We start from the raw sequence: 21,733 nt of genomic DNA on the forward strand, positions 1-21,733 counted from the left end.
TGCAGACACACAGGGGAACAAGACCAAGTCCCTGTGTTCCTGCAAGCTCACTGCCAAGTGGGAAGTGGTAAGCCTACGGATGATCACCTGACTGTGGAACATTTGCCTACTAATGAGCAGAGCCTGGGAACCCGGAAGGATGGAGTCCAAGCCAATTGTAGGCTTTTTTTCCCCTTGATTTTCACCCGGGGTATTCCCTCAGGATAGTATTACTCTATCGCTTGGCTAATAATAGTGATCTTGAAATTAGCATTTAACCTTCTAGCCAGACACATGCATGGAAATACTCTTCCAAGCCCGAGAATACTCAGTCATGCAATATGCACATATCCTCTAAGAACGGCACAGATGTATTGAATCACCAGATATCCCGAAAGATGTATGATTTCAACCTAATTGGTATCAACGCCCAGTACTGACTTGGAACACCAGCAGGAACCAGCGAGACCATTCACCAGCACTCGGTGAGGAATAGGCATGCAGGAGCACGCCAGCACACCCCCAGCTCTGACAGCCGAATCGTGGGCAACAGCGTCCTACCAGCTTCTATTCACTGTTGCATTGCTATGGTGCCCACCCCCTTTGTATCCATGGCATTGAGAACCTCGGGGGTTGGGCCGGTGACCATTCCTCATATCTGAGAACAGAAGGAGCTGGGGAAGGTTGGGCAGCTCTAGAGAAGTGTGTAAATGGCAGTTTAGGGACAGTTTGAGCTTTCTGGTAGAGGCAGCCTAGGGAAATTGCCACAAACGCTTCATCTATTATGTGGATGCCGTATGCTGGTGCAAGGACCCAGGAGTATAGTAAAACTATTGTTAGTATTGTTAACTCCGATCACGTTACATGTCTTTCCCGCTCCAGCCTCCGTCGCACCCTACAAATGGGCAGGGACGGCTCCGAAACCCCAGGTGGGGTGAGGGAGGGTCTTACTGGCGGCGGTGAAGCGACGGCGCCCTGTGGGAGGCAGGCAAAGGTCGGGAGGTTCATGGGCAGGGACCGCGAGGAGGGAGGTGGTCCACAAAGGGGGAAAGTCTGAGAATCAGAGGTCCTTTGCAATCCGGGCTCCGGTCCCCTCCAGCAAAGCCCAGCCTAAAAGCCTCCATCCTTGGCGCACATCCCTCTCTATCTCCCCCACCCCAGCTGCGCCCCTCGCCCCTGAGGTCAGGCCGCGGGGTCACTGCTCCCCCTTGCAGGATCCGAAGGCAGCTAACGCGGGAGGCGCCCCGGTGAGGCTGCGGAGGGAGGAGTCCCCTAAATTGTGCTGGAGCGAAGGCGTCGAGGATAGGAAGAACTAACCCAGGGTGGGGAAGGCGGACGGGACTCGGAGGAAGAGAGAGAGGGGACAAGGTACGCTCAGCCTTTTCAGCACTCGGCAGGAAGATGCATGATTTTCGGAGACCGTTGTCCCAGCGCTCAGGCTCGCTCTAGGGAGACGTCAGAGCGCTGGGGTCGGCGGTGGAGGAGCCCCCCTGCCCCCCCCCCGCCCGGGCTTGCATATAAAGTCGGGGCGTCGTGGAGCAGCAGTGGCGCGGGCGGCGGCGGCGGCGGCGCTCCTCTGAGGTCCTGGTCCTCCGTCTCGCCTCTGCGGTGAAAGCGCGCTCTCCGCCCAGCCTCGCCGCGGCGCTCCGAGGGCTTCCCGCCGGGACCATGCGCGGCCGCGACTTCGCGCTCGTCCTGCTGGCTCTGGTCCTCTGCCAGGCGCCCCGGGGGCCGGCCGCCCCGGTGTCGGCGGGCGCAGGGACCACGCTGGCCAAGATGTACCCGCGCGGCAACCACTGGGCGGTGGGTGAGTGTCCGGCGCGCTCTAGTGCTGGCGGGACCAGCCCGCCGAGGGGGCCAGTCTCCCCATCTCTCAGCTTTTCTGCGGCTCTGCGTTGGGGGCTGGGTTTGCTCCGACCTTTCTGCTCGGACGCCAACCCCGTTCTCCCAAAACTCCACCCTGCCCTTCAGTATCCCGGGAAGCCGTCGGTCCCTCGGCAGCCTCCGGCTGGTCCCTCGGTCCTTTCCCGCTCTCTTCTCTTCCCCCACCCCCCCAGGACACCGAGCCAGCACGCAGCTCTCCAAAATCCCAACCGTACGCGGAGATCACCCCCGCTCCGCATCTCCCAGCAGCTCCTTTTATCCGTCTAATCACAACCCTGTCTGGCACGGTTCTCTCCCTGAGCAACTTTGAGGAGCTGGGTCCCCGAGCGCGTCTCGGAGGGCTGGTCCAGCCTGGCGGCTGCGCCTTTACCCCCGGCAAAGCCACAGGTGTGGGACGCGGGGCGCAGCGCCCACCCTGGGTTTCAAATCTGTTCGGCAAGCAGCGCCTGAATCCCACCTCTATTTGGGGCTCGCCTGAATTTCCTCAGTCCTTCTTTGCCTTGCAGCGATTTTCTTTTCCTTGCCCTTTGCCCAACCCTCCCTCCTTCCATCCGGCAGGCTCGGTGCTCCGGGAATCACACCTGGTCTCCACGCTGATCCCGGGTCTCTGTCCCCTAAGTCCTCGCTTTTCTCCGCCTCTCTTGACCCGAGACCTCACCCTCTCCCCTAGCTCCTTCCCTCTTTCCCCTGCCTACAAGTCCTGCTTTCCAGGCACGGGCTTGGAGGTTCGCTCGTCCCGGCCCCCGGAACCGCAGCGGCTTGGACCGGGTCGCGGGCCGCGGAGCGCGCACCCGCTGCTTCCCCGCAGCTGGGAGGCAGGTAGCGGCCCCGCTGCTTCTCGCTGCTCCAGCATCACCCCGGGGCTCTGGGCCGCGCCGAGCAGAGCCTCTGGCAAATGGTGCCAAGCGTTCGACTTCCTCAGACAGCTCCCCACACAGCCATCTACGACAACCCTAGCATTTCCCGGGAAGCTGGTCGGTCCCTAGAGAGATTTAAGGCGGTATGTGTGTGTGTGTGTGTGTGTTTCACGATTTCCTTAGTCATCTACTTAGAAGTAGGGGAGGGTGTGTTGGAAAGATACTTGCTAATTCAACTCTCAGAGGATTTACAGACTCTCGGCGTGAAGACTAGGATGAATTTAGAAGATGGGTGAAGCTAGAACTGCACGTCCTCAGCTCCTGTGCGTTGTGTAGGTTTCCCTCAGAGAAATGAAGCGCTCTGGGTTGCAATAGACTAGTTTTCATTATTTCTGAAAGAATCATTTGCCAAGTCTTGGCAACCCCAGGGATGAAAGTATTTGTCATCTTTGAGGGACACCCGGAACCCAGGAGCCTGGTATAGAGAGGAAGGGTTGGGATGGGTGAAAACCCTTGCACTTCCAGAGAGAAGGATACTTAGAAGATGTTAAAGAAGCCAAACCTAGAATCGATACTTAAAAAGGGCTCCTGGGAGTTTAGATCAAGCGGTCATTGTCCAGTGCGGCCAGCAGCCGGTGGGCTGGGAAGGTAGAATGAAACTTCCAGACTTCCAGCCTCTTTTTGCTCATCCATGTTTCTGTACTAAAAAGACTTATTGTTAAGGTAACCCTTGCAGGCTAAACGCAGGCCAAGAGAGTTAGCTGGGAAGCTGTAACCATGGTATTTCTGATGCAAGCCAACCCTGATTGCTGTGGTTCCAAAGAACATCAGTCCCCAGGTCGGCCACTTAATCACCCTTCATGGTGGTACTTGGGCATTCCCAGCCCCAAAGTGTACTGTCCAGTGACACCCCCAAATTGTCTTATTCTCTTATTTGTTCTCGAACACACTCTTTTTCCTTTTTCTCCCTTGACTAACTGTGCAGAGTTGATGAAGAACAAGGAGAAGAGGGAGGTGACATAGAAAATCGCATTTAGATTTAAAATGACGTTGCAGTTGAGCAAAAGTTTGCTTTGGGTGGACATGCCCTCTGTTGGAATGTGAGCATTCACAAGCATGAATGCCATGTTAGATTTTAAATTGAGCTTTCTGCTCTAAGTAAATGCCTGTCCTCCTCAATCACTGAAGACATGGAGGTTAATTTTAATTAATGCAAACGAAAGCTACATATTGCTGTCCCTGAAGAAGCTGTCAGCAGAAATTTGCAGGTTTGTTAAGTGAATTGCTTCTTCCAGCTGTGAGAAACGTGATGTGGCCATGGAAAAACAAGTTCCATGGAAAAACAAGTTAACAGACTGAAAACGTAACCAATTCTTATCTGTCTCGATGTTCATGGAAATGTTTTGTGTGCGATGAAAATATAGGTCAACACTAACACTGGAAACTATCCCCTGTGCACCCATGAAATGTTTCTGGTCGTGGTTCTAACTCTGACGAGGAGCGTGCCGTGGAGGGTTGAACGCTGAGCACCAGTGTTCAGCGGCAGAATGGCTTTACATGATTGTGCTACCCGAGCTACTGTGAAATACAGCTGAAGTATCACTCCAGAAAAACTAGCTCTTAATACTGAACACTTTCTGTCTTAATGGATATTTTCTGAAGTTAGGATAATCTTCAAGTATGGAGCTCAAGAAAATTCTTTTCTGTTGCAAACCTGCCATTTTAGTGGTATTTTTAAGTGATTAAAAAGGACAAAAGCTCCCCCCCCCCACCCCTGACAAGGTTTTCTTTTTTTAAGTGCCTATCTTTTGATCTCCATTATTATTATATGGATACATAACAAATGATGATGGGAGAAGAGATGGAAGTGGGCATATCGCCCACGTTGCCATGGAGACGATTATTTGGTTGATGGTAGCTAGCTAAGAAGTGCATTAGGACCCAGGGAACGTGTGCTTCCCTGGGATGTTATAGATGGCGCACTTTCCTTAGAAAAAAGAAAAACATCTGTGGTCTAGGGGAGGGAGTCTGAACACCCATCCACCAAATATGCAAATACTGAAATTCAGTACAAGGTCCCAAAGATCTATGTTAAATCACCCAAAGAATGGAGGCCCATTTTAGCCTTCCATTGTAGAAAAGTCACAGAATTCTTCAAGCATGACAAAAATGAAGTTATTTGTAAAAACATCTCCATCATCCCTCTGCTTCATTGCCAATAACGCCTTTCTCATTTCCAGCATCCTAACCAGATGATAGGCAATGACCGAGGACAAGAGCAACTGAGGTCATTACTGGGAGAATCAGATTCTAATCCCACTTTCCCATTATCATGATTCAATTTCCTCCATATATATAAAGCCAAATGATTTGCTACTTCCTGGGAAGTTGTGGAACATAATCATTGTGATGGCTAAATGCCAAGTTATTTAGTGGATATCTGGGCACCAAGTTCACCAAGCAGATAAGTGAGGAGCCAGTGTTTCAAGATTCCAATGCTTCAGTTGGGACGGTGTCCTTAATAGAGTCTTAAAATTGTGTGACGTGTCAGGTCCTAAGTGACTTGGCAAAGCTCACACTGCAATGCAGGAAGACCTCATTTTCAGGCTCCCTAATACACACAGAATTAATTTTTCTGAGCCGCATAACTGAGTCATGGCATAGTGATATATGATCTCCATTCCTTTTGATAACATTAGAAAGCCTTTGGCAGACCTTATCCTTATTTCCAGACCCCAGAATGATTTCTAACTGCCTTATATCCTTAGGAAGTTCAAAGACACTTCAAAGCAGTATAACATCGTAGGGTTTGGACTGTGAGTTGATTTTAATCCCAGCATTTTTACTTGCATGTATGTGACTTTTGGCAAGTCTCGTTTTCATCAAATTTATTACAGTGTGGATCAAATGAAATAATCTGCATTTAAACATCCTGTGAACTGTAAATACACACACAAGCAATAAAGTTACCGTGAGGGCTTCTCTCTTGGTGGACAGAGCAACTGGGAAGGGGCCTCCTTCCATTTGCAGTGACTGAGGTCTGCCACATACTATTTTCATGATGCTTGCCTTACATACTTCTAATGCCAGTCAACACTGGAGCCACAGAGAGCTCTTTCCTTGTGAGCTTTAAATCAAAAGCACCATAGTTTTATTAGTGTTAGAAATTTGAAAATGCTATAAAACCCAATTACAGAGAAATGGAGAAAATCAACTGAAGAAAGTAAATAAGATAATGTGAGTATATTCAAGCAATGGGCTAAAATGTAAAGAATACAGACCTTAAATTCCATGCCCTTCTGACCCTAAGGCTATCCCCATTTGCATACATGAATTTCCATGTTTTTAGTGGTTTGGCCTCCTGCACAGCAACTTTTATTTGTTTATATGGCAAATGCTCATCTCTGGAGCTAATGATAAACTTTGGTGACCATTTTAGACCTCCGAGAGAAAATTCTGCATTTATATGGCTGAAAAGTGTTGGCCAAAACTGGTCTTCAACCTGTGTTTCATTACAAACTGTAATTTCTAGGTGCAATTTCTAGGTTCAGTCTCAGCTAAAATTCTAAGAGTGTTTAAATGAAAAATTCCTTTGCTACATTTGTATTACAGATAAGAGGAAAGCAACACCTTTTAATTAATTTATTTATTTTTATTTTTTAAAACTTTATTTATTTTTGGCTGCTTTGGGTCTTCGTTGCTGCGCGCGGGCTTTCTCTAGCTGCCGCGAGCTGGGGCTACTCTTCGTTGTGATGCGCAGGCTTCTCATTGCGGTGGCTTCTCTTGTTGCGGAGCAAGGGCTCTAGGCGCTCAGGCTTCAGTAGTGTGGCATGTGGGCTCAGTAGTTGTGGCTCGCGGGCTCTAGAGCAGTTGTGGTGCACAGGCTTAGTTGCTCCGTGGAATGTGGGATTTTCCTGGACCAGGGCTCGAACCCGTGTTCTCTGCATTGGCAGGCGGATTCTTAACCACTGCTCTACCAGGGAAGTCCGAGCAACACCTTTTTAATCACACAAAGACAAGCACGGAGACTTTTCTTTTCGGGAGCAATTCAAGATTGACTGGGGTAGATGTTCAAACGCCATCATTCAGCTGGGAATAGAATTCGGTGCACACAGAAATGGTGATAGAATTTTAGATATGGAGGGTTCTTTCGATGTCATCTGGTCCAACATGTTCATTTTATTGCTGATAAAATTGAAGGTTCGGGATGCTAAATGACTTGAGAGAGGTCACCTGGCTAGTTAGCAGAGGGGCTGGGACCAGACCCAGGGCTTCTGAGCTGCAGTTCTGAATTCTGTCCATTCATTAGGCGTTTTGAGCAGGGATCAAAATCTGTCAGTCGTTTATGAACTAACTCTTAATAATATCAGTAAAATGCTATTTATCCCTCATTTAGGAGAAAGCAGCACAAACACAATTGGTGCCCTTTTTAATTTCTTGTTCATTCATTCCCCTGGGTTCAATTTGTGGCATTCTATTTTTGTTGGGTTTGTTTTGAACCAGAGTATATGCTTATTTTATTTCTTTATGAATGTGGCATTGAATTTCTTTTTAAATTGAAGTATAATTGACATACAAAATTATATGGTACAGGTGTACAACATAGTGATTCATAAATTTTAAAGGCTATACTCCATTTACAGTTATTATAAAATATTGGCTATATATTGTTTCTGGTTTTGAACAGGACACTTAATGGGAAAAAAGAGCACAGGAGAGTCCCCGTATGTTTATGAGGGAGGGAGCCTGACGGAGCAGCTGAGGGAGTACATTCGCTGGGAGGAAGCTACAAGGAATTTGCTAAGCCTCCTAGAAGCAAAGGGGACCAGAAGCCATCAGCCACCTCAACGGGAGCCCCTGGGCATTCTCCAGTCTACTTGGGATTCAGAGGACAGCAGCAACTTTAAAGACGTGGGATCAAGACTCAAAGGTATAATGAACATACTGGGGAAGTGGGAGTGGGGTGAGGAGGGGTCGGGGGGGTAGGAGGTGTTTGGGGAGAGTTGGAAGGAGGGGAGGTTTGAGCAGGGAAGAATAAAACTGTTCAGAGGTAAGACTTCACAGCAACTACATCGGGCTGGCATCAGTACACACTCAGAAAATGAGTGGCCAATCCTCATGCTAGCTTTTCTTTTCAGCATATCATAAATGATTTTTCCTCTTAACACATCAAACTCCAATTTAGGAGTTTTGTTAGCAATTGTGCATTGATAGGATTTTTTAGCCTACAAGACCCTTCCAAAATATTTTGATAGTGAGGCCATAGATTATTTGAGTTGATCCCTGTGGATCTATAGATATGTTTATTTTTGATGAACACTAGTGGAAGGGCCTATTCACAGATGCTTTTGGAAGAGAGCATTCTTGTTTGCTACTTTTGATGCAAAATAGTACTCCTTCATATTTGTTCCCAGATTACCTAGTTCGGGTCTCATCCTAATATTTCAAAACTTGGTGAAAATATCTCAGGTCAACTGATATGTTCACTGTATGATTTTATAGAGGATAGGGGAAAAGAATTATACCAAATTGGCATTGTTTAGCTACAAAGACAGTAAATGAGATAAAAGAGAGAATAAAATTTATAGGAAGAAAGCAAGGCAACTGAAAATGATGTGATTCTCATTAACTTTTAAGAAGTTTCCATGAAATTTATGATAAAAGGCAAAAATAATCATTACAATACTCCTAATAATAACAACTGCTAGTTTTAGTGAGTATTTTTTATAATCCAAGTACGGGTGAAACACCTTACCTTCATCCATTTCCTCGGGTAATGCTCACAGCAGTCTTAGGAGAAAGATTCAGGACAATTCTATTATTCTCTCCATTTTAGAGGTGAGGAAACTGAGACCAGTCATGTAGCTTTTCAAGGGAAAAGCCCGTGCTGTCTGCCTTGGACAGTCCACTGCCATGTGAGGCATCTTCTGGGAATAGACCTCATTGATCTTAAATACGAAGGATGCAGGATGCAGTAGCAGCTTTCCCTCTCGATGTTTCTGGCAATAAATAATATTGTGTTTCACTCACAGACCTTGGGGAGTTCACGCCGTCCCTCTTTCATGGTGGTTAACTCTGACTGATGACCCCTTAACAGAGGCTCAGGGCTGGTGTGGCCAAGCCTCGGATGGTTTCTCCAGAGGGAGGCTTTATGTGTCATCGCTCTTCGGTCTACTGTGGATTCTCTGTGCTAAATGCAGAGCCAAAAAAGTTCCTTTGTTGCATTAAGCACCTAGAGAGAAAGTCTCTGGTAGCCTTTATTCAGAAAGAAAATCAGGATTAAATCAAGCAATACAGAAATAAGTATCAACTTTGTACAGAGCCCTGAATGACTGATTCTCTTGTCCACACCCTTGTCTGTGAATAGATCACGTGGTTCTAAAGGCTCTTGGAATTTGTGATTGACTTCTTGGGCCCCGGCTGGCCTGGCCTATTCTTGGCCAAGTGCTTTGCTGGACTTCCTGTGGGTGGACGTCCAACAGCAGTGCCTTCTCCTTGGTCTGAAGAGTAATAATGATCACCACCACAAAACCCTCTAAAATAACTTGACAAACACTGAAATGGACTTACCCTCATAGCTCATTCATAAAATAGCCTCCCACGCCCTATCATGTTATTAATCTATAGTGCTTCATTTTGACCCAAACAATACCCACTTTGAATTGCTTTATTCCCCCGAACTTAGCTCTGCATAACTTTGGAATGTTTTGAAAAATGCAACTCCTTCCTCAAGGGTCAAAATTTTTCTGCCATCTTCAGAAGGACATTCTGTAAACTTCGAAGGCAATTGCAAAAGAATAGCTCCAAAAAGGTCTCCGAGCAGCAGTTCTATAGGATGGAGTGGGTGGGGAGTCACAGAAAGTGACTGCTTTAAGGGGACAATATTTATCAGTATACAGTGTGAGCTGGAAAAGTCATCTTTTTCTAATCAGGCCTTGCTTTTCTATTATATCTCTTTATGCTTTGTTCCTCTTTTTACAAGCTCAGAAAGCCCATCTCATTTAATTCCACCTCAGATTGAATAACTAGCTATGGCACACATTGGTACCATTCTGTTGGATGTATTTCCCAGCAATATGAAAAACAAATCGAACACTTAGTTTAGTCTTTGCAGAAACCAAAACAGTTTATCACTTCTCTTGCTTTGGAAATTCCACCTCAATGAAAGTATGTTGATATGAAAACTGAAAACATCCTACATTTATCTTATTCACAAGGAGGAAGTACCAAGAGAATCATTCTGTTAGAAATCCTTATATCTCTCAGTGTTAGAAAGAAGTTTAATAATTTAGCTGAGCATTATCAGAACTAGCGGCAGGGATTTTCAGAGGCTGCGGACTTTTCTTAAACTTAAAAACTATCCACATATACTCCCCTCTCCCCTTTCAGTAATAAAACATCAAGTCCTGTGGCCAAATCTCCCAGAGCCGGTTAGAAACTGAGCATCTTCCTACATTTTGATGACAAAGATATTTACTTGATTCAGAAAAGATTCATGTAAATGCGCACTGAATCTAGACTCCTATGTCACGGCAAACAGGAAGTTTTTAGCAACAATTACGGCCAACAATTTTCAAGGTGAACCTAAATCTTTTAACTTTACCCTTCTCACAAAAGTTGATGGAACTTTTACCCTGTGGTTTCTCTAACATGAAACAGTGTTTAGCTCAGCTCCAGGTCCTAATCCATAATCCTGGATGCGGCTGTGGATTGTCCTGAGTTTCAATGAAGGTTGAGGTTGGCCTTTGGGTTCCTTTTGTAATTGGGACCTAGTTCATTGTTTTTTGTTTTTTTTTAATTAATTAATTTATTTGTTCTTATTTTTGGCTGTGTTGGGTCTTCGTTGCTGAGCATGGGCTTTCTCTAGTTGTGGCGAGCGGGGGATACTCTTTGTTGCGGTGCGCAGGCTTCTCATTGTCGTGACTTCTCTTGTTGCGGAGCCCAGGCTCTAGGCACGCAGGCTTCAGTAGTTGTGGCGTGCAGGCTCAGTAGTTGTGGCTTGCAGGCTCTAGAGCGCAGGCTCAGTAGTTGTGGCGCACGGGCTTAGTTGCTCCGCGGCATGTGGGATCTTCCTGGACCAGGGCTCGAACCCGTGTCCCCTGCATTGGCAGGTGGATTCTTAACCACTGTGCCATCAAGGAAGCCCCAGTTCATTGTTTTTTGAAGCCTAGGATTTTTTCTCTTATTTGGTGAGCATGAGGAAAGGGAACTGGGGAATGCATTGCGGGAGGTGTTACGGAAAGGAAGTAAATGTACAAATTTGCTCTCACTTTTAAGGGAGAGATCCCACTGTCCCATCAGATCAGCACAGAGAATAGAAAGGTTTTATTTATTAATATGTGAAATGCTCCAATGGAAGCTCCAAATATAGGGAAAGCAACATACGGTCAAGAGTAACTAAAAAGCTTCTGATTACCCCGTTTCTGTGAAGGCGGGGGCCAGCTTCACTCCGCTGCTTCCCACCTCAGAAACAGCGCCTCGCAGTCACAATGGCCAGCATCAAAAAATCTACACACAATAAATGCTGGAGCGGGTGTGGAGAAAACGGCACCCTCTGGCACTGTCGGTGGGAATGTAAATTGATGCAGCCACTATGCAGAACAGTGTGGAGGTTCCTTAAAAAACTAAAAATAGAATTACCATACGACCCAGCAATGCCACTACTGGCATATACCCTGAGAAAACCATAATTCAAAGAGAGTCATGTACCAAAATGTTCATTGCAGCTCTATTTACAATAGCCAGGACATGGAAACAACCTAAGTGTCCATCGACAGACGAATGGATAAAGAAGATGTGGCACATATATACAATGGAATATTACTCAGCCATAAAAAGAAATGAAATGGAGGTATTTGTAGTGAGGTGGATAGACCTACAGTCTGTCATACAGAGTGAAGTAAGTCAGAAAGAGAAAAACAAATACCATATGCCAACACATATATATGGAATCTAAAAAAAAAACAAAACAAAAAACGGTTCTGAAGAACCTAGGGGCAGGACAGGGATAAAGACACAGACGTAGAGAATGGACTTGAGGACACGGGGAGTGAGAAGTGTAAGCTGGGACGAAGTGAGAGAGGGGCATGGACATATATACACTACCAAATGTGAAATAGATAGCTAGTGGGAAGCAGCTGCATAGCACAGGGAGATCAGCTCGGTGCTTTGTGACCACCTACAGGGGTGGGATAGGGAGGCTGGGAGGGAGACGCAAGAGGGAGGAGATACGGGGATATATGTATATGTATAGCAGATTCACTTTGTTATAAAGCAGAAACTAACACACCATTGTAAAACAATTATATTCCAATAAAGATGTTTAAAAAATAAATAAAATAAAATTAAGAACCTATCAAAAATAAATAAATAAATAAAACAGCTCCTGCCCACCCCTAACCATGGACCCCTCTCCTGCCTCCAAGTCCTTGATCTTCCTAGGTTACAGAATTTGTCTTTTCCTTGTCACTTTACTTCCATTCTCTTGAGTCAAACTCACAGATTCAATATTTTGAGCCAACATAGGGGACTTCCATGCATCTTGTCCCGTATCCTCAGCTGGCCCCTTTTGTGACCAGTGGCTCATATTGTGAGATGTATGACAGCATCTTCAGGCAGCCTGGTGACCCTTAATAGTGCAGCCTGGTCTCCTGGAGAAAGATGAAGCTAATTGGTCTGTGTGGGAATTGAACCCCAGGCCCTGGCTTCATTATCACCTGGTCAAAACAATTGAGCCACAGAGCAGATAATAACTGGTCTGAGAATCTCAGTAATTCCTTTATTAGAAACGAATGGTTGGTCTGGACGTTGGGGAACCTGAATTGCCAGAGAATCTTGGAAAGTGTAATAAGCTCTCATCTGGATGAAAAGTGTTTTCTCATCTCAGAGGGTAAAGGGTGCTATATGGGAACAAAGAAGTGTTTTAAAAGTAGAGCTACTCATTCTTCCTTCAGTCTTAGTTAATTTGAACAGAAGCCACAACAAGCCAACCACAATAAATTTAGAACTGGCAGAAACCCAAATTAGCTCCTCTTCCCAAGTTGCCCACACGACTACCATTTACAGTCATGGGTTTATAATGTTGAATTGTGTAATTCATAAACTAGTTTTGATTTGTGGAATGAGGCGTTGCCAAAGAAGCAAAGTAACAATTAAGATCCCACATTCCTTAGCAGTCTTCCTACCCAGCTGCTACTTTAGTAACAAATCCCTGGGGATGATACATTTAATTTCCAACTTTGGTCAAACTATACCTGTGTAAATGAACTTACGAAACAGAAACAGACTCACAGACATAGAGAACAGACTTGTGGTTGCCAAGATGGGGAGGGGGTGGGGGAGGGATGGAGTGGGAGTTTGGGATTAGCAGATGCAAACTATTATCCATAGAATAGGTCCTACTGTACAGCACAGGGAACTATATTCAATATCCTGTGATAAACTATAGAGGAAAAGAATATGAAAAAGAATGTATGTGCATGTATAACTGAATCACTTTTCTATACAGCAGAAATTAACACAACATTGTAAATCAACTATGCTTCAATAAAAGGAATTTAAAAAAATAAAGTTTTCCTTAAAAAAAAAAATATATATATATACATATGTAGTCATATCAGGACACAAGTTAAGCTAATATAACAAAAAGACCCGGAAATATAGTGGCTCCCCAAAAGGACGAAGTTAATTTCTCTCGGGGGAGCAGCTGTTGTTCTCAAGCGTTAACGTGCTCAGAGTCACCGGGAGGACTTGTGAGAGCACAGATGGCTGGGTCCCATCCCCAGAGTTTCCAGTTCTGCAGGTCTGGGGTAGACCTAGGAATCTACCTTTCTACCAGTCTCCCAAGCGATACTGATGCTTTGCTGGGATGGATTTACTTTTAGCATTAGACTTTGGCATCACTAACTACGTTTGCTTAACTCTTTCTAATATTTTTTAAGTTGGTGGACTCTCTACTCCAGGTTCTCAGCGTGAAGGAAGGAACCCCCAGCTGAACTGATACTGACAATGGTGGCCTCCCTCAAAGAAGCAAAACAAAATCCTCAAGAGACTGCGTTCTGTGGGCATCAGTTCTACTGGGTCATCAAGTTTCCTTTATGCAAAATACTTAACTATTCTTGTATCTTTCAACTTTGACTAAAGTCATGATTTTCAAGCAGCATCTTCTGGTTTGAACTTGTTTGCTGTGAATAATTGTCCATAAAGAGTGTTCTGATTAATGTTCTTTACATCTAGGTTATTTGTCTATTAGATTCCAGTCCTTGTTACCATTCACAATAAAAGCTTAAACATATTGTCCAAAAGGCAGGTAGTTTTCTTATTTCAATTCCAAATGAGAGGACAGTGATTAATACTGAGATTAACAAACAGGTTGACAGTGAACTTGTGCGCTCATTGATGAAAGCAGGCTGAATTTTTAGCTTTGCTCTCTGAAAGCCACTTACTGATTCCTTGTAGTGACTTAGAGCCTTTATAAGAGGCCACTTACTAGAAGCTCAGACTTTTTTTTTTCAAAGTTTTCTTTTTTTTAAAAAATTAATTAATTAATTAATTAATTTTTGGCTGTGTTGGGTCTTCATTTCTGTGCGAGGGCTTTCTCTAGTTGCAGCAAGTGGGAGCTGCTCTTCATCGCGGCGCGCGGGCCTCTCACTATTGCGGCCTCCCTTGTTGCGGAGCACAGGCTCCAGACGCGTAGGCTCAGTAGTTGTGGCTCACGGGCCTAGTTGCTCTGCGGCATGTGGGATCTTCCCAGACCAGGGCTCGAATCCGTGTCCCCTGCATTAGCAGGCAGATTCTCAACCACTGCGCCACCAGGGAAGCCCAGAAGCTCAGACTTGCTTTATCGTTACCCAGGCGGATGGGCTAGGTTGAACATAGAGGCTGGCCTTCCTCATCACATAATAATTCCCATCTCTTCAGCCCTTACCATGACTAGGTATTTTGCTGATGTTACTGATATTCTCCTCAGAATAGTTTCATAAGCTGAAAATGACCCTTCTCACTTAATAGCTAAGGAAACAGAGTTAGGTCAGCTGACTTGTCCAAGGTCACATAGTAGATGGAACTGGGATTCAAACACCTAAAGTCACCAGATTTTCTGTAGCATTTGACAGTTTTTCTATGACCTCATTTTGAGCCCCTCTTTCAGTATATTTAAGCCTAGCAAGTAGCACTGTTTCTTCAAAATTCCATTGCCAGCCTGAGAGAAGTAGTCCCCGGAGCCAGACTTAGTCAGCTCCACAGCAAAGAGAGATAATAGGTTCCAGAGATTCCCTTCCATTCTCAGAGAACATGGCCTGGCGGTTCACAACACTCCCCAGTTCCATTTTTATCATGACATTCACACATTAACAGATTTTAAAGCTTCTTTGCCATATGTCTGGATTTCCTTCATTTGGGGAAATCACATATGAAATGGTGAAGAGATTTATCTTGCCTTTGTTCTGATTATCAAAGAACCACATAAGATGTGAGGTGTTCTAATTTCTTTTAAAATCACGTTGATTCCCAACTTATCCAGAGCCAGACCAGGGAAAATATGTCAGGTGTGTTTTCAGTGCCCTGCCACCTTCCTCTTCTCGGGACGCCCTGGGCCTCTTTCCCAAGAACTCGATCCTGAGCTGAGTGCACTAAAGCCTGCCATGCAGCTGAGGATGAAGGGGAAGCCCTATCACCAGGATTCACCCTCCAGTAGGACACTCATAAAGATGAAAACAACCTTCCAGACCCAGGGGACATTTCTCCAAGGGTGGCATTTCAGGTGGGGCGAGGAAGACAGTGCTTCTGGAATAACCCCATCTAGACAGTCACTTGTTTGGTTGTTTCATGAGAGTAGATGTGATCCTGTGTTTCAACTGCAATCATTTTTCCCTCATGTGCCCTGACCAAGACACAAGAACTGCTCAACTGAATCCCTTGACCCTTGCAGGCGCCTAAGTACCAAGCCCTGGTCAAGACTAGAATCCCTTTATCCATTTATCTGTCCTTGAATGGATAAAGAAGATGTGGTACATATATACATTGGAATATTACTCAGCCATAAAAGAGAATGAAATAATGCCATTTGCAGCAACATGGATGGACCTGGAGATTATCATACTAAGTGAAGTAAGTCAGAAAAAGAAAGACAAATATCATATGATATCACTTATATGTGAAATCTTTAAAAATGATACAAATGGGGAATTCCCTGGTGGTCCAGTGGTTAGGACCCTGCGCTTCCACTGTGGGGGGCCTGGGTTCAATCCCTGGTCAAAGAACTAAGATCCCGCAAGCCGCGTGGCGTGGCCGGGAAAAAAAAAAAAAGATACAAATGAACTTATTTACAAAACAGAAACAGACTCACAGGCATAGAAAACAAACTTATGGTTACCAAAGGGGAAAGGTGAGGGGGAGGGATAAATTAGAAGTTTGGGATTAATATATACATACTACTCTATATAATAGATAATCAACAAGGACCTACTGTATAGCAATACTCTGCAATAACCTATATGGGAAAAGAACCTGAAAAAGAATAGATATATGTATATGTGTAGCTGAATCACTTTGCTGTACACCTGAAACCAAACAACATTGTAAATCAACTATACCCGCGCCCCCCCCCCCAAAAAAAAAGAAAAAGAAAAACGATTAGAATCCCTTTACTTAAGAGATATAGCTTTCCCTACGCGGAGAGCTTTCCTGAACACTTGTTTGCAAGTGTAGTCCCGTCACCTATCTGTGTGGGCTTATTGGGTCAGGGAATTTTCAGCTGCAGATAATAGCATCCACCTTGAGTTGTTGAAGTAGAAAAGGAAAACTCCGAAAAAGCCAGGTGTCCGATAGGCTGATCAGATGGCTGCCACGTGCTCTGCTAGCCCGACAGCATTCTGCAGAACTGCCGGAGTTAGCACTCTCTTCCCTTGCCTCTGCCACTACCTGTGCCCCTGGCGTTATGCCCCCCAAACTCTCTTCCGCCCTTGGTTTACTTCCATATCAGAGTTTTGAATGTCTGCGTCTGATTGGTGGAAGCTAGCCTGCATCTAGCAGTGAGGGAAGCTGGGAAATGTAGTTTTTAGGGTTCTACTCTGGGAACATGGGACGAAAATTGTGGGACCAGCCAACTAAAAATTGACACTTGCCATCTGCTTCTACAAGGAGTAGGTCACTAGCCACTGCAGTCGCTGACCTTCAACACACCCTGCAAGGAGTTCAGGAATGAGGCACTCTGTGCTCTGGGAAAAACTGGAAGAACAGGTTTTTAGATAGATATTTTCAGGAGAAGATTTTTATGAGCCCAACTCTTGCATTTCCTCATATCTATAAAAACACTAAAATCATTAATGAAAACACCTGCTCCTCGTGACCAGCAGTAACCTTCTTGTGACTCGCAGCTACCTTCTGCCAAAATGTTTGCTTGATTGTCCTTATCCTTCTTCACCAAAATCACATACATACCGGCCTCTCCGCTCACCTCTTCGGAGCAGTTCCTCAGAGCATCTGAGAGGCTGTCTTCCAGGATATAGTCCTCATTTTGCCCCAAATAAAACTTAACTCACAACTTCCACATTGCACTTCTTTTTTTTTTCAGTCGACAGACCCTATCAAAAAGAAGAGAGGGTGTTTAAAAGATATGGTCAGCCACAGGTTACAGATGTCCCCTGCCCCTTGTGCTCAAAAAAGAATTTCCTCTTTGATTTCTGACCATTCCTATTCTAGAGAAGAGTTAACACCCAGCCTGGGATTCTGGGAAGGGAAGACCCTGGTGGCTGTTGTCTCCAGCACACAGCCTAGGTGTGTGCATACAGCAAGGAGAGGAGATTCCTTTCAAGAGGTGACAATATTTAGGAATCCTTGCAGCGAAGTGGGATAATCAAGAGGAAGAATCCGAAAGGGAAGAAAGCAATAATAATTGCCTTCAAATTTGCTCTTTTAAAAACACAGTCTTTTTATTTTTTTTAAGCGTCACAGGGTGGATTGCTCCGGGTAAGTTAGCGGTCTTTGCTTATGATCAGAGGTTCAGTAACACACTCAGCAGACATTTCAAGCAGTGCAGTACCATTTCTAGCCCCACAATGCCCACCTTCCCATTCCTATTGGGGATATATGATCACCACAGAGCATCTTAACCTAGCTCAGATGTGTAGGGAGTAATCTAAGTAAAATGTGGGATTTACATAATTCATTTCCTTAACCACAGGCTGCTTTAATCAGAGAGTATGAGATAGCTCTTCAAGGGAAATCCACAGTGATAAACTATTGCCATTCCCAAAGCAGAAAGACCGTGTGAATACCGCTGCAATGAACGTGAGAATGCAGATATCTCTTCAAGATACTGATTTCATTTCCTTTGTGTACCCAGAAGTGGGATTGCTGGATCATATGGTAGTTCTAACCATGGCTCTGCTACTCTTTGCCCTGTGATCAGACCCATTAAACTAATTAATGGATGATGAATAGATGATTCCATATGACTCTAGATGGAAAAGAGACTATTTTGTAGACCTTCAGGAATGACCACTGTACCAGTTAGGATACCTTTGGATGTTCGTAACTGAAAGCCCTCAACTCAAATTGGTATAAAAGATTGATTTATTATTTCATATACCAGAACTCCAGAGGGAGGTAGTATTCAAGGTTGTTGAGTTCAGTTTAATTCAGTGACCCAAATATATCCTCAAGGATAGGGGTCTTTCTGTCTTCCACTCTGCCACCAGGGTTAAGATTTATCCTTAAGCTGACTTCTCTCATGGTCACAAGATGGCTGCTGGAGTTCCAGCTGTCACATCCAGACAAGACAAAATTCAAAAGAAGAAGAAAGGCCACTTCTTTTCAGTCTTCTCCTTATTAATAGTGATAAGTCCCTCACACCTCAGTGACCAGCTGGGTCACATGCTTGCCCTAATGTTACCACTAATGAAGAGAACCAGACCACTATGACTGACCTCATCGATTTGGATTTACCCATTGAGTCACGTGGGAGGAGTGTCAGGAACCTAAGCAAAGACTCTCTCAGTAAGGAAGGAGGATGGAATGGATGTGGGAGGAACTTTCAACAGCGTCTTAAACAGGCATGAACCTCATTTCATGTGACCTCACATAACCCTGGTTCTAGCAGGATAACAATTTCAAACATTTGTCACTGCTCTTAAGTGTAAACATGCTGGGTTTTATTCCATTCTCAGATGCTCATGTAAAGTCCTTTCAATAGTTTTAAGGCCACGAGTCCGTTAGAGCAAGCGACAGTCCGTTTCTCTTGCTGGAAGCACTTAGGTTGTGACTGCAGTTGACAGGTCGCTCCTGGCTTTTGACTGAGTCTTTCTCATACTTTACTCCTTCCTTGCCTTGCAAGACAAGTGGCCGTGACTAACCACATAATAGTTCCTCTGACTCTACCACTGAAATTAACAGAAATGGAAAGGAAATCGAATTGTGCTCTCCTCTACCTGGCAATTTCCCAAGATGCCTCAGCTAGAGATAGCTTCCATGGATAGGCTGGGGGTTGAACTGGAATTTGAAAAAAAATTAAAAATAAAAAAAATACAAACCGCCCAGACCATATTGTAGAAGGAGCTCTTTTCTTTTCACTTAACTCCTGGGGATGGAGGGAGAAAAGAAAAGTGAATAATGTGAAAAACAATTTAACTTAGTAGTCAGGAACTGGCAGCCTGCTGGTTAGATGTTTGCCTGGGCAGTGTCTTAAAAATGAGAATTAGTGACAGAAATTTCAATGTCAAGGGATTTCACATACGAATCTCCCTGTGGCAGGGAGGGGCTCACATTCTCCACTTTGCCACAGTCCCCACCATGCCCTAGTGCCCCCCTGCCTGCTACATTTGTTTACATTACCTGCCTGCCCAGTGAGAGCTGAGAGGATGCACAGAACCTGTCAGCCCATCACTCCTGTGCTAATCTGTGACACTCAGCATGCTATTTGGTATTTCAGCATGCCCCTATTAAAAAGCAACTAGTCTGGGGAAAGAAAATTATTTGCCCTTAATGTGTTAACCCCATAGCCCAGGCGGAGAAGACCTGCAAAGGTAAGGAGGTCGCCACGGGAACAGGCTGCCCCTGTCCCCTTCTCCTGCCCCACACTTTCATTCTCTGATGAGAGCCTTCTTTCTCAGTCCCCACTCAGCCCCCAGGAGGAGCGGCTCCCAGACTTGCCTTCTGTCTGCCTCTCCATCTTCCTGACATACACCTGACTGTGTAGCTCCCTTCCCTGTTTTTATTTCTTCCTTTTTCCAGCACCAATCCTCCTGTCTCCTCCATCACTAGGGTCACAAGGTCACCTTCTTCGCCGTTGGGCACTTTACCGTGAACTACTTCCCCTTGGCTTCTGGCCTCCTCATTGTCTTGGCTTTCTTCCTGCCTCTCGGCCTCCTTCTCTGTGTCTCCTTCACAGCCTCCTCCTCCTGGTTCCTGTTGAGTCCTGGGAGTTCTCCAAGACTCCCTTTCAGGCTTTCTTCTCATCTTTGACCTTCTCTGTAGCAAACTACTCACATGACACCACAGTAACCCCAGATTCCTGCTCAGCACAGATTTCTCCTCTGAATTTTCTTTTAAACTGAAGAAGACTATTTGACGTCCAGTTATTACATATAAAGCAAGCCTCAAATTTACTCTAGTTCTGGTCTTTATTCCTTCATTCTCTCTTTTTTTGTTTGTTGCATCATTTCTTTTTTTTTTTAAGATTTTTTTTATGTGGACCATTTTTTAAAGTTTTTATTGAATTGTAAATTTACAATTGAATTGTAAAATTGTTACAATATTGCTTCTGTTTTACGTTTTTGGTTTTTTGGCCACGAGCCATGTGGGATCTTAGTTCCCTGACTATGGATCGAACCGTTACCCCCTGCATTGGAAGGTGAAGTCTTAACCATTGGACCGCCAGGGAAGTCCCACATCATTTTGATAATATTCGTGTAGATGACATTTACGTTCTGTTTTGTCACACTAAGTCCCACATTTGTTTCATCCTAGTTTTATAAACTGCATATATTCATGCTCATCCACAGTTCTTTTTTAAAATCTTTTTTTTAATTGAAATATAGTTGATTTACGATGTTGTGTTAATTTCCGCTGTATAGCAAAGTGACTCAGTTATAGGTATACACAGTTGTTTTGCTGTGGTTTTCTCTGTTATCTCTGGATTAGATGAAAAACATCCTCTAATATTTATCTTAATAAAGGCTCTTAAGAAAGAATAATGTTCCTTGAATTCTTTCTCGTTCAAAAACTATTTGTCCACAGCATCTATTCCTGGAGGAAAGTCCATCTAGACTCAAAATCTTTCCTTGAGTATCGTAAAGAGATTCCTCACAGCTTCCAGGACAATCCCAGCTATTTGGAGCAGCATTTATATATTTTCTTTTCATCTTCAAGTCATAACTATCTTCTAGTGACATTGCCATTGGTGTTTGAAGCTCTTGTTTCTTTGCATACTATCCAGGAAGAGTAGTGAGGAAATGGGAAGATGCAGTGTCCCAGTACTAAGTTCATACAAGAAGTCTGGCCCATGGGACTTAAAAAAGAAGGTAGAGTGGAGTTCCCTGTGATCCGGTGGTTAAGACTCGATGCTTTCACTGCTGTGGCCCGGATTCAATCCCTGGTTGGGGAACTAAGATCCCAAAAGCCATGGGGCGCCGGGGGTGGGGTTTGGGGGGAGGAAGGAGGGCAGAAAGACATGCCTTTGACTTTTCCTTTACCGGGGCAGGGGGAGTGGGGGGTAGACACCGCTTTAGCATGAATAGAAGTCAAACTTGGAAACTCCAAATAGATGATCTCGTTCAGTTTTTCAGAACAATCCTTAACATAGATGATACTATGCCAATTATATGCAGATTAGTAACTTGTGGTATACAAGTTAACAACTAGCTCAAGGGCACCTAGCTTACAAACTGGAAAAAGTGGAATAAAACCCATCCTTTAAACTCCGAGCCAAGTTCTTGTTTAATATACCACAGCTGTCTCCTACAAATACCCCGGAGTCAAAATGATAATTCCCTTCCTGGCACAGTTAATGTCTGTTC

At 44.6% G+C, this 21,733-nt stretch overlaps 1 protein-coding gene across 3 annotated transcripts; it reads left to right on the forward strand.

The window, feature by feature from the left end:
- The first annotated feature begins 1,647 nt into the window (after positions 1–1,647).
- GRP (gastrin releasing peptide) lies at positions 1,648–13,719 on the forward strand. Of its 3 annotated transcripts, none has more exons than XM_059894747.1 (3): positions 1,648–1,786; positions 7,408–7,650; positions 13,661–13,719. In XM_059894747.1, exons 1-3 carry the CDS (start codon positions 1,648–1,650, stop codon positions 13,717–13,719), a joined length of 441 nt encoding a protein of 146 aa, XP_059750730.1. The 3 variants fall into 3 exon arrangements, with proteins under 3 accessions (XP_059750730.1, XP_059750731.1, XP_059750732.1); XM_059894748.1 differs by having other exon boundaries at positions 13,682–13,719; XM_059894749.1 differs by having other exon boundaries at positions 7,408–7,631; positions 13,661–13,714.
- Positions 13,720–21,733: the final 8,014 nt, after the last annotated feature.

The sequence above is a fragment of the Balaenoptera ricei genome, chromosome 14 (assembly GCF_028023285.1).
Source record: "Balaenoptera ricei isolate mBalRic1 chromosome 14, mBalRic1.hap2, whole genome shotgun sequence".
Lineage (NCBI taxonomy): Eukaryota > Metazoa > Chordata > Mammalia > Artiodactyla > Balaenopteridae > Balaenoptera > Balaenoptera ricei.